General features: G+C 40.5%; 2 protein-coding genes across 2 annotated transcripts; one reads left to right on the top strand and one right to left on the bottom strand.

The window, feature by feature from the left end:
* The first annotated feature begins 636 nt into the window (after positions 1-636).
* On the top strand, positions 637-7,902 carry wasf2 (WASP family member 2). Its single transcript, XM_067502741.1, has 9 exons — positions 637-788; positions 2,084-2,247; positions 2,418-2,552; positions 2,649-2,802; positions 3,327-3,444; positions 3,555-3,676; positions 4,827-4,985; positions 5,130-5,623; positions 6,552-7,902. The coding sequence occupies exons 2-9, from the start codon at positions 2,115-2,117 to the stop codon at positions 6,707-6,709; spliced, it is 1,473 nt and encodes a 490-aa protein (XP_067358842.1). The 5' UTR covers positions 637-788; positions 2,084-2,114; the 3' UTR covers positions 6,710-7,902.
* Positions 7,903-8,283: 381 nt separating this feature from the next.
* On the bottom strand, positions 8,284-11,446 carry gpr3 (G protein-coupled receptor 3). The gene is made up of 2 exons (XM_067502766.1): positions 11,207-11,446; positions 8,284-9,911 (listed from the first exon to the last, which is right to left on the bottom strand). The coding sequence occupies exon 2, from the start codon at positions 9,881-9,883 to the stop codon at positions 8,891-8,893; it is 993 nt and encodes a 330-aa protein (XP_067358867.1). The 5' UTR covers positions 9,884-9,911; positions 11,207-11,446; the 3' UTR covers positions 8,284-8,890.
* Between the last annotated feature and the right edge of the window lie 981 nt (positions 11,447-12,427).

Raw genomic sequence — 12,427 nt, forward strand, 5'->3', positions numbered from 1 at the left:
AGCATAGATTTATGAGATCACTTAGCTGATGTAAGCTGTATATATTGTATGTACATTTACGTGTAGTATTTCAGAGTGTTTGCCTATTCATATATTACTATTCATAAAGAAAAATAAAACAACTGGCCCCAACAGTGGCTTAAATTTATTCCAACAGCAATACGCCCACACAAAGGCACTGGGCCGCAAACAAGGCAACGATTTTTATCATATTGAATGACAATGAGTTGTCTCTATACTATATTTGCTACATGATGATAATTTGGGGCCACTTAAAAAATTATTTAAGCTTTCCTGGATAACGGTGTGGTTTTGCATGTGTGCATGTGCTTCTCAATGTTAAGGCAAATGATGCACTTAACACTCACCCGGCGAAGCTCACAACAGTTCAACAACGTCAACATAAAGGCAAACACCAGTCATTATTCGGATGCGTTCCAACTTGCAGGAGCATGCGTTGGAATGTGGTTCCGCCATTCATACAGTTCTGGCCTCCACCCTCCGGTACGCAGATTACGTACAGAAGTTTGCCAGTAGTCAGGGCGGAGTTGCGCATTTTACGTTAAAATTTCCACATCCTGTACTTAGCAGAAACTGACGACAAGCTCGGTAGCCAATCAGCGCTGCGAATGTCAGTTGCTCCACCAATCAGAAGTTCACAATCCCGGGACTTTTGTGATCTGTTTAGCTCCACCACATACTGTACGGCTGAACGTTTCTTGTGGAAATGTCTAAATAGGACAACAACTAGACCGATTAAAGAGAGCCTGTAGTTTCTGATTTTGACGGTAAGTAACTTATGCTTAGTCAGTGTTGTACTTATAAAGTGAAGGATGTAGATATACCTTTGTTTGGCTGCTCCTTCGAGAGAAGGGGCGCGTATAACTTACTTCCTGCTCTGTCAAGGCCGAGATTCCAAATTACATTTTAGCCCAGTTTCGCAAATGTTGTAATTTAAATGTGTACGCCCCGAGTTTATCTTGTATGTACTATTAAGGGAAAAGTTGGAAGTGTATCCAAGATAATAAACCTAATGTCCGTGTGCCAGTTTAACTCATCGATTGACTGTAACCTAACGTTTGTCAACACCACATAAAGTACAGATCTGTATTGCAACTAGATACGGCTACAGTTAGTTCCACTTTTCATAAAGAAAGGAAATAACCTCATAGTTGTCTCTGGTTAAATGAGTGTTTAAAGCCACCGAGGAACACTACCATGACATCATTATTTTCTGAAGCCCCAGCGTTACCATGAAAAACTTGTAATTATACATCAAAGTGGGTAATAGGAAGCACTGCAGGGTATAGTTACAGTAAGCTAAAATTCTGCCTGCCCGCTCTGTCTATACGCAGTTCAGATCTCAGAGCGACTGTAGAGTTGCTTTTTGTGTCCCAAGATTACACACTCACTGGGATGTGTTCAGCATGACTTGAAATATTTACTCTATTTAGAGCACATATGTGCACAAGTATTACTTAACCAAGTTTTTCCCCTCTGTTTATTATACATCCATTTCTAGTTTTACTTACAGGAACTGGGTGAATTGGAGAAAAGCTGTAGTTTTGCTTCTGCTTTAGATCTGTCTGCCCAAGTGTTTTATTTATATATGCATTGCGCTGTGTCACATGAGCGTTAAACTGATTAAGGAATGCAAGTAACAATAACATTATCACGCATCACAACAGTTCATTATCTTTGTATAATTTGCCATATACCAGTAAGTAATTTCTGTAATTCAAAAGGACGTTTTTAAATTCTTTGTTTGGTCCCACCAACAGCTCATTCAGTTTGGATTGACACAAAACATGAAAAGCAGCACATCCTCACACGAAAAGCTGAACCCAGTGAATTACTTTGTCTTATAAATTGCGTTACTTATGAATCAACTATCAGAGTTTATTAGTTATCCACACATACAATATCAAAATATCTGACAAATTGTTTCAGGGCTAGAGTAACTAGTGTAACAGATACATATAATTCATGGAAAATAACCTCCACATTTGTACATCAGTGCTGTGGTACAGTTACCTAATGTTTCTATATTATTGTCCCAAATGATCTTCTTTCTCTTCCTCAGGGTTGGGCCCCACTGCCCACCACACTTCACCATGCCTTTGGTGACGAGAAATATAGAGCCGCGGCATGTGTGTCGCCAGACCATCCCTTCCAACATCCATAGTGAGCTGGAGTGTGTCACCAATATCAGCCTAGCCAACATTATCCGTCAGCTCGGTAGCCTCAGTAAGTGTGTGCTGTGTGTAGTTAGGTGTTAATGAGTATGTTTTGAAAATGTGCCATGAATGGCTCAGAAAATGTGGCGGGTGTGTATGACGTGTGTGTATTTTTTTTAAGATGAATTTGTAAAAATATTGTAATTTGCGCAAATCTTAAATCCATGTGTGGCTGTGTAGGTAAGTTTGCAGAGGATGTGTTCGGAGAACTCTTTGTCCAAGCTGGAGAATTTGCTATTAGGGTGAATTTACTAGGAGAAAGAGTGGATCGTCTCCAGGTCAAGGTCACCCAGCTAGATCCCAAAGAGGAGGAGGGTAAGTAACTTAATTGATTTGAATACAGCTAAATATAATAATGTAAACGATATGAATATTATATGATGTTCTTTTTGTTTCATATGTTTTTATCAGTCTCTCTGCAGGCTATCACTACCCGTAAGGCCTTTCGTAGTAGTGTGACACAAGACCAGCAGTTGTTCACCCGGCCATCGTTGCCAATTCCTGTTCAAGAAACCTACGTGATGTGTAATCCTCCTCCGCCACTCAACCACCTCAGCCAGTACAGGTAGTTCTCAGCAGGAACTCAACTACATAACCAGATCTCATGTCCATTCACAGATGAGTAGAAATACATCATGTAAAATATTTATAATGTCCGATGTCACTGAAATGTCAGAAAGTTGCTGACACGTCACTTGGAAACATGCAGACCACTTGGATATAGTCCTTCACAGTCTAGGAAGATTTTAACACATCATTTATATTACATGTAAATGGATGTGCTTACAACTGTATGTAAGCGTAAGCTTGTTCGTCAGTCATAAGTTAATTTGACAATGTCATTTCTTGACTATACCATACATTACTTACATTACTTAATTACCATCTACCATACGGACTATGGTAAACTTGTTTACATTTCATGCACACTAGTTACCATGAATTTGACAAAACTAAAAATGCTCCTATGTTGAGCTAAAAAGAGAAGTGGTGTGGCTTGTTAATGTATTAACAGATAAGACAGACATTTTATATTATAAAGATGACATGAAGTGGAACTGATAGACATATATAAATGGTTGTTTACAGGGACGATGGAAAGGAGGCCCTGAAGTTTTACACTGATCCGTCCTACTTCTTTGACCTTTGGAAAGAGAAGATGCTGCAAGACACCAAGGACATCATGAAGGAGAAACGCAAGCACAGAGTGAGAACCCTACAAATGCTCATACACAGAGGAACACAAGCCACATTAAATAAAAGCATTTGGATGAAATGTTCCCCTTAATCCTTTTCATCTGTCACCTTTCTGAGTAGAAGGAGAAGAAAGACAACCTGAACCAGCGGACTCTCAATCCTCGAAAGATCAAGACTAGGAAAGAGGAATGGGAACGCCGTAAGATGGGAGAGGAGTTTGTGGTGCCAAAGAATGACAAAGAGTAAGTTAAAAAAAAAAGTCTTATTGGAGTGTCATAGAGTGTGTATTGATAGAGAACTGTGGTCATTCACAGACCCAAGAGGATTTTAAGGCTTTGTTATTTAATTCTCTAGTTAACACAGTAAAAGTATAGAATGTGCACTCGCATATTAAATTCCACTCTCCCTTTTCTTATCAGCCAATCTGTACACAGTGATATGGCTGGTATGTCCTGTCTGAAAATGTTCTCAGTGGGTTGGGTGTAAAGCTGACTCTGGCTGCCAAATTGCAGTAAACAAATGTGTGAGTCACACCAGTCATTGGTCCTTTATTTTTAAGTGACTGCATGAAGCATATAATGATCACTGTGTAAACTCAAAATAGTTTTAGCGTGCACAATAAGTATCTAAACATGTCATATGCATTACCAGAGAGAAAAATCTAATTAGAGTCACGTGAGTGGCATTGACCTGAAGGAATGTTGTCATGTATCTTCTGCTGTATATTAATTATTCTACATTGTTATTATTACTATTATTAGAAATATTAATAAAAATACAGAAGCTAAATAAACCACTTTAGCTACAGCGTTTTAAAAGTCGTTTTACGTTCTGGTTAATTTCTGAGCCATTTTGTTTTCTGTGTAACCATTGGACTTTATGTGTTATTTTAATACCAATTTGAACCAGTGCATACACATGTTAGTGCCACTATTTGTGGCTTATCCTTTATAATTATTATTACTATTATTATTATATTATATTTATTAATTTATTTAACATTTTATAAGAAGCTTTGGTTGAGGGAAAGCGAAGCAGAGTGCAGTGAAGGTGTTCATAGGATAAAGGATAAATACACCTGTATATTGAAAGTCCATTAACCGATGAATCAGAATTCTGGCCAAAACCTACATCATGAAGACACACACTAAAAACTTAAACCAGTTGGACTCAGTATGTGCCAGTTGTACTGAATAAAAGGTGAAAACTTTCAAAAGATATAAAAGGTCTTATAGGCTCTGTATGTAAAGCAGTCCAGTTACCATTTGACTGCCATTGCAAATATATAACCAATTTAGACTTATATAGCAGCTATGGTTTCTCACAATTCATTAGGAGGAACCGGTTTCACTTCATTTTGGGCTGATAAAGATGACTTTAATATGTTTTAAGGAATTCTACTGAGGGTCTAAATGGCAGTATTGGATCTGGAGAAGCGATCAATTCTGAAGGCCTTGACATGAGTAGCAACTCCTACATTTATGATCCCAGCTCCCCTCTCCCTACGACTGGCCTCGATGAGTTCCTGCCTCCTCCACCTCCAGATATGGCGTAAGTAGCATCATATAGGCCTGCTGCCAACACATAACCGTCCCTGCCCATCAGTCCAGTAGAAAGTAGCATTATAGATCACACATCTGCTGTTCACTGCCACACTGTGGTTCATTTATCATTTATCTTCTCCATCACTCCCAGGGGTAATGATGGACAACATGGAACACCAAACCAGAAACGTGTCAGCGTGCTTAGCCCAACCCACCCACCTCCTGCTCCCCCTATGTCTTCTACCCTGCCCAACTCCCGCCCCAACCTCTCCCCTCCCCCTGCACCTCCTCCCCCTCCTCCGCCTTCTGGTTTTGGGGTTCCCCCACCTCCCCCTGGATTTGACTCCCCACCTTCCCCTCCTCCTCTCTCTACTCTTACCAGCTATCCCTCTCCACCTGTTCCTCCTCCTCCACCAGCTATGTCTACTGTTTCTCCTCCTCCTCCACCACCTATGCCTGCAGGTGGTGGTCCACCACCTCCACCACCACCACCACCACCTCCCCCTGGCCCTCCTCCCCCATCCTTTAATAGCTCTGCTCCTCCTCCTCCCTCTGGTGGTGGGGTGGCTCCGAGCTCTGCTCCCAAACCTCAGCCAGCACCAGCAAGTGATGGTCGCAGTGACCTGCTGCAGGCTATCCGTCAAGGTAAGACACTCCAGGAAACACATCAATATAAAGTTGGTATTTACGGTCCTCAGTGCTGATTTCCTGAATAAAAAATTGGAATATGGAGCACACTCTATATCAGGGATAATATTAGGAATAGTGTTGAACATTATTGTAATGCAGGTGTGTTACTTAGGGTGGTAAAATGTTACATAATCATTTTTTGCATGCTCCCTACACATTTTAGCTGTGACATTTTTGTACATACTTTGTTTGTAGTTTGAGAGACTGCGTTGAAATGTTGTCTGTGATGGTTTAGAAGCAGTCATTGAAGCTAACCAAGTATTGTGCCCAAGTACAATTCAGATGTATTTGTGCATTATTTGAATAACACATTTGACAGTTGTTTTTCAGATTATAATTTTAAACACTTATAATGACTAAGTAACACAAACATCATTGCTACACCATCAGTGAAACTACCAAACAATGTATAAAGCTAAAATAAAGTCTTCTTTAATAAGCTGCAATGTAAAATCATAATAGTCCAATATTATGTATAATAAACCAACAGGGTTTAGATTTTAGTGTCGGATTTCTCTCCTCCTTGTGAACAGTTATATTTCCATTCAGTGTTTGTGAACAAAAGGCATTGTCTGAAGTATGTAGCCTTGTTCAATGCGTTTCCTTTCTTTTAAAATGCAAATTTGAAAGAACGTTTAAATCCATATTTAATGTTTATATTTTCTTACTGAACTGTGCTGGATCTTGTTATCACCACAATCTGTCAATTAGTTTAATAACATGAAAGTTTTGGCAGGAGTGTGTATATTGTTACCAATGTGTGCATGATAAACAGACAAGTCTTTGTATTAATGATATTTTGCAGTATATTTGTTTTTGCAGTAGGAGAAATGTTTCACTAACACTCAACCTAATTCTACCACTCTCATGTCCTTCCTTTTAGGCTTCAACTTGCGGAAGGTGGAAGCACAGCGGGAGCAGGAGAAGAGGGATCACTCTGGTAACGATGTGGCCGCCATCTTATCCCGTCGTATCGCTGTGGAGTGCAGCGACAGTGAGGACGACTCTTCAGAATTTGATGATGACGAGTGGTCCGAATGATTTTCATCCACTTTTCCCCTTGACTACCAGCTTTGTATCTTTCAACAGCGTTAAAGTACATCAGAGTATTTTCATTCAGATTACATTCTTAAGCATAAGTGGAGACGTTGTAATCTGTCAGTGTGTGTAAGACAGATTTTAGCAATCACATTCCTTGCCCCCTTTATTTCTATTTATCCTAAAAAAAGAAATTACGTTAGAGGATCAAATGTCTGAAAATTAGACTGTGACTGTGCCTGGTTGTGTCCCTCTTTGCATTGCTTTTACTGGCCTCATTCATTTTATTGAGTTTTGAATTTGAATGAAAACGCAACAAAAAAAAACAACATAATTACTAGAATCACGTGTCAAGTGCCTTGTTTTGGCTGATTACTGTATTATGGCAAAGTGGAATCTAAAGGGAGTAGAAACACAAGGACACACATGCTGGCATCCTTTTTCATGCTTTGTGTTTGTATGTACTCCGTGGAAACACAGGGTCAACACACAGATATTGGTATTGATGTCAGAAAATTAGTCCTAGTCCATAGTTTATATGATATAGATGTTTGTATTACATGTACATGTTCATATTAACTAAAGATAATGGGGTCCATTAATGTTTTTTTAAAGCAGTTTTGTCACATTTCCTCCCCTCATTTTGTATTTAGTTCTCTTTTTTTCCGAGGTTGTCATGGGAACAGTTGGCTTGTGGCTAAAGCAACCAGGTACCTTTTATATAAACAAATTCACAATTTCATGAACTAATTATTCAGTGTGCAAGGGAAGTATTGACTCATGTCATACACCTGGGGTGTTTGAGATGAGTATGGACAACATATGCAGGCATTTAACACAAATATGATTCATTTTGTACTGTATTTCAGCTCTGTTACATATTCTTAGACTTTTTATTTTGAATTCACCTCTGATTCCCTAATCACTTTATAGAATCAGGCCTATCATACTGTCTAAAAGTGCCTTTTATTGTCTTTCGGTGTTAGTGCAGGTTTTGCTTGTTTACCACTGACCAGTCTCCAAAAATATTAACAACTGCCATCAAGTCTGACTGATGTTTAATACGGACCACATATTTTTCAAGTGCCTTTAATTTTAAGTCTGCCTGTATCACACAGCATGCAAACCAAAGTTATGCTTTTTTGCCTTAAATTTTCAAATGATTATAGAATTTCAATAAATATTGTGCAATTACAGCTACTGTTTCTATTTTTTCTCTGTTATATTGTTTAAATAGCATGTACTTTATGTTGTGTTACATAACAAGTTCCCAAGAATATAATTCTTTGGCAAGCCTCATGTATATGGGGGATGCTCAGAAAATTAGTTGGAGAAATAGAAAGAAAATCCTCTTTCATAATCCATGTATCCTCACACCAGGGCTGCTCTGTAGATTTGTAAAGGACACAATAGGTGCAGAGTGGTGGTAATAACTGAAGATTTCTTTAGCCACCAAATAATTCAGGATGCAGAGATGGAGAGCAGCAGCAGTATGCACCTAATTGAGAGTGAGCAATAGAGGGAGATAAACACACTGAAAGCCTTAGCAGCAGTGAAGAGAAGAGTGCTGACATTACTCAGTAGAAAAAAAGCATTTATTATTCATCAGTATAAAACATTTACTCAAAAAGGTTGTGCAACATGAACATATAGTCAGTGCCTTAAACTGCATGTGCAAAATAGAATCTCAAAGATTTAGAACATACTGTTTTCTAGTCATTCAAGTAAATAAAATTGGGGTTTGAATCACATGTCATTACACTGTGATAGGCTTACATCTAAAACCCATTCTTCCCATTATAAAGTGCACATGGTCAATAAATCCACTTTCGATGAGTGGGGATATATGGAACACTTCCCTGTGATTGTTCTGTTCTGGGAATCCAGTGGAGCTACAATTGACTGCGGATGAGGCACAAAGTACACACAAGATAGTACGTTTAGTCTTTGTGGCAGGATTGTTCCAAGATGGCTGCCAGCCAGGACAGTTCGGTACATTCTGATTTGCAGAAGGTCTTCTCTCTTAAAAGTGCTGCTTATGTGTGTGGGAGTATGTGTGTATTAGGCTTCATCTTCTGCATTTGGATGACAGTCAGTGCAACTATGTGTGTAGCTTGGCACACAGATAGTGATATTATTGGCATATATTTGTGTGTTGGTTTGAGTCTGGTGAGATTTGGAAGTCTACACATCCACAGGATAGTGAACGTGTGTGTTGTGTGTGCATCTGTGGGGGCAGCAGGCGTGGAGCAGCACTTTGCGAATGTCTTTATTTCTTAGACTGTAGAGGATGGGATTAAGAAGAGAGCTTCCTGCTGCTGGCACCAAAGTGGCATATGTGTATAGAGGAGGGCTGGATGCATCTCCCAACAGTCCCCAGAGTGAGAAAGGCATCCAACAGCCCACAAACACACTGAGGACCAGGATCAACCGAGAGAACCCCCTTCCGCTGCTGTGTTTGCTTGCATATGATTGGTTGGAAGGGAGGAAGTGCCTCTGTGTAGCGATTGCATGGGCATGCCGCCTTGCCACACGGCAGATCCCAGCATACAATTGCAAGGTTACCACAACAACCACAAGGAAGCCACCACACAGCAGTGATAAGTATGTCCGGGTCAGAGGTCGTGCTACAGAACAGGAATTTGGCTCTCCAAGACAGTGCCATCCCATGACAGGGCCTGCCCCAATGACACATGCACCTAACCAGACCAGCAGCAGGAGGACTGCAGCTCGGCGACGTGATTGGCTTGAGCCATAGGTGAGGGCGTGACTCAAAGACAGGTATCGGTCCAGGGCAACGCCCATCAGGCTACAGAGCGAGGCAGTCAGTGATGTTACCAGCAGTCCTGAGGTTAGCAATTCTGACCAATCGCTGGGCTCCACACAGAACAGAAAGAGGAAGCGCAATATCAGAGCAACACCTGCCAAGAGATCGGCCAGACCAAGGCTAGCCAGCAGCAGAAACACAGGGGCGCGTAGAGATGGGGTGGCCAAGATGGTGGTGACAACAATTGCATTCTCACTGGTGATGAGTGTTCCTGAAACACACAGGGCCACACCCCAGACTGTCAGGGGTGGGACTTCATATGGAGATGACCTGTCCAGCTGGTCATGAAAGGAGAAGGGGTCTGCACCTGAGGACTCATCCCAGCCCAAGTCAGAGGCATTCAGGGTCATGGCTGGTCAGCAGTCACGCAAAGACAACCTAGGAAATAAAAAACGAAAAAGACGTTTGACATTAGTGAAGCTCCAATAGTCCACTAAAGCTGTGATTTCAGCCTGTGAGACCACCAGAGGCCGGATGTGGCGTCAGGCAGAGCAGAAAGGGACTTAATGGGTCGGGGAAGTATTTAAAATCTCACACTCTATAATCTAATGCATTTAAGCCACATACACAGATTATAACTATTAGTGCATTAGGTGTCGTGCCTAAAGCTTTCGTCCTTCTGTTGATTGTGATCTTATGTTGGCATTTATGATTTTTTATTACAATGAGGAATAAAAAAGTGAGTATTGGGAAAGATATAATGTAATATTATACTTATACTAATAAGCTACGCGCTACAAGCTATATATATTTATAAGCTATATTTTCACCTTAATTTACTTTTCCCTGGAGAGTGCGTTAAAATAACATTTGTTGCCTAATTTAAAGAGTGTATCAAATAATCACAACATTTCTAATGATCACAGATACGTTTTACAGTAAGTCTTCTGTTTTTTTAATGGTCAGTGACGTCATTGCCTCCATTGCGGGAAGCCACACAAATCAAAGTTATCAGCATCAGTCTTCCATGTCTCCACTCAGTGTAACGAAAAAGCAAGTGACCAAAGAAATTGTTATCAGACTATTATGCTACTGATTAAACTATCACAATAGCTTTTCTTTTTATCTGACCTTTCGATGTCCACTTTTATCCTGCTCACGTTTCAGACCCTGCCAAACGCCGCAAAAAAGGTTTATGGCATGTTAAGATTACGCTTGATTGAATTTTTTAATTCACGTCCAGGTTAAACTAGGGAGGGACATTTTTGCCTCTTGTTCATGCTCAATAAGTCTGCACCGGTAATTAGGCTATTTAAGGAACTGCAAGGTTAAGATGGCCGTGTTCTCTTTATGAATATGTGGCTATTCTTCAGTACATGTCAATGCTGCATGCCAGAAAGCCTATTACGACGCAACTGTAATACAATTATGGTATTTATATATATATATATATATATATATATATATATATATATATATATATATATATATATATATATATATATATAAGGACATACTCAGAAGGACAGCTTTTGGAAACACCAGCAGCCATTCATCCTCCTGCCTCTCACACCTCACAGTGAGGAGGTATATCCCATCTGCTCTTGTTGTATAATACAATTGGCAGCTCACTGCACCACAAGGATGGTCCCAAAGCATGCAAGCACACACGAGAAAACACCTGCGCGCATTACAGAAACACAAATATACATACATGGAATTAATCGTCATACCTTATTAGCAAGTTTCCGTAATTCCTAGCAGGCGTTGCTCTCTTAAAACGTCCCAGCCAACTGATGCAAATGATGTGGCACTGTCCGCTGAGATGCCTGGCACCAGATTAAACAAGAAGGAAAATCTCTCTGCGTTTTCATCAAAGTTGTTTCAAACTCTCGCTTGGTGTCGCTTGCATGTCTTCTTATCCAACCTCTTCGCAGCGTTATGGGAGGCAGAATGGATGATGCTGCGCTCGGACTCATCCACAAGAGAGCCTGACTGACGTCAGCGATTCGGAGGCTCGACCAATCAGGGCCCAGCACTGTGGATGCGGGGAGATCAGGGAGGGGTGTACATGGAGTAATTTCATTCAGAAAAATGCGGCATCTCTGCTGCCCCTCCCACTGCGGTCCACTCCTCTCCTTTATGTAAATAATGACCGCCAGGAGTTTCCCACCGCCCCCCCAACACTCAGATTTTCTCAATAAGACCCTGGGGCCTGGTTGAATGAGGGGATGCTGTTTCGTGCCGGGGCTCAGATTTGTCGAGCTGAGGGGACGGAGAGCAGGTCTGGCGCTGTCCATGGTGCTGAAGCGCATCAGAATGAGTCATGGGGAGATACCCTGCAGAGCAAATCTGTGCGAAACAGACAATTATATAACACACAAGTGGAAACCGTTCCCCAAAATAAACGGCAAAGGAACAGTTTTGTTGAAACAGACGACCCGACCTATACAAAAACAGGGCTGCGACTTACTAAGTAATAAAACCCAGTAAACAACAATGTATCAGACAGATAATGACAAAAGCAAGGCCGACGAGGAGTGAACAACAATATTAGTTATTATTATTATTATTGATTGTTTAGTACTAGTTTTCGGGGATTCTAATACGCAATGTGGACAAAATAGCACAAACAATAGCTTAGACCTGATAATTAGTCCAATAATTAATTCAATGTAATACCCAGCATTAAAATTGTCCAGACAACCGAATGAATGCAACACTGTTCCTTCTTGACCAAAGGACACTGAGTTTTACACGTATCATTTAATAGCCCTAAAATGATGTGGACATTTTATTTGACTGTGCCTGTTTGGGTCCATCTTAGGCCAAAAGGCTTGTGTTTTTGTGTGAGCTGAAATGATTTTCCTGTATTTCCTGGAGTGACATTTATTTTGCTAGTTATCTTTTGTATTCGTATTGCATTTGATTTAAGCATTTTTCCAGTCTCTGCT

Source organism: Channa argus, chromosome 1 (genome assembly GCF_033026475.1).
Source record: "Channa argus isolate prfri chromosome 1, Channa argus male v1.0, whole genome shotgun sequence".
In the NCBI taxonomy this organism is placed as follows: Eukaryota; Metazoa; Chordata; class Actinopteri; order Anabantiformes; family Channidae; genus Channa; species Channa argus.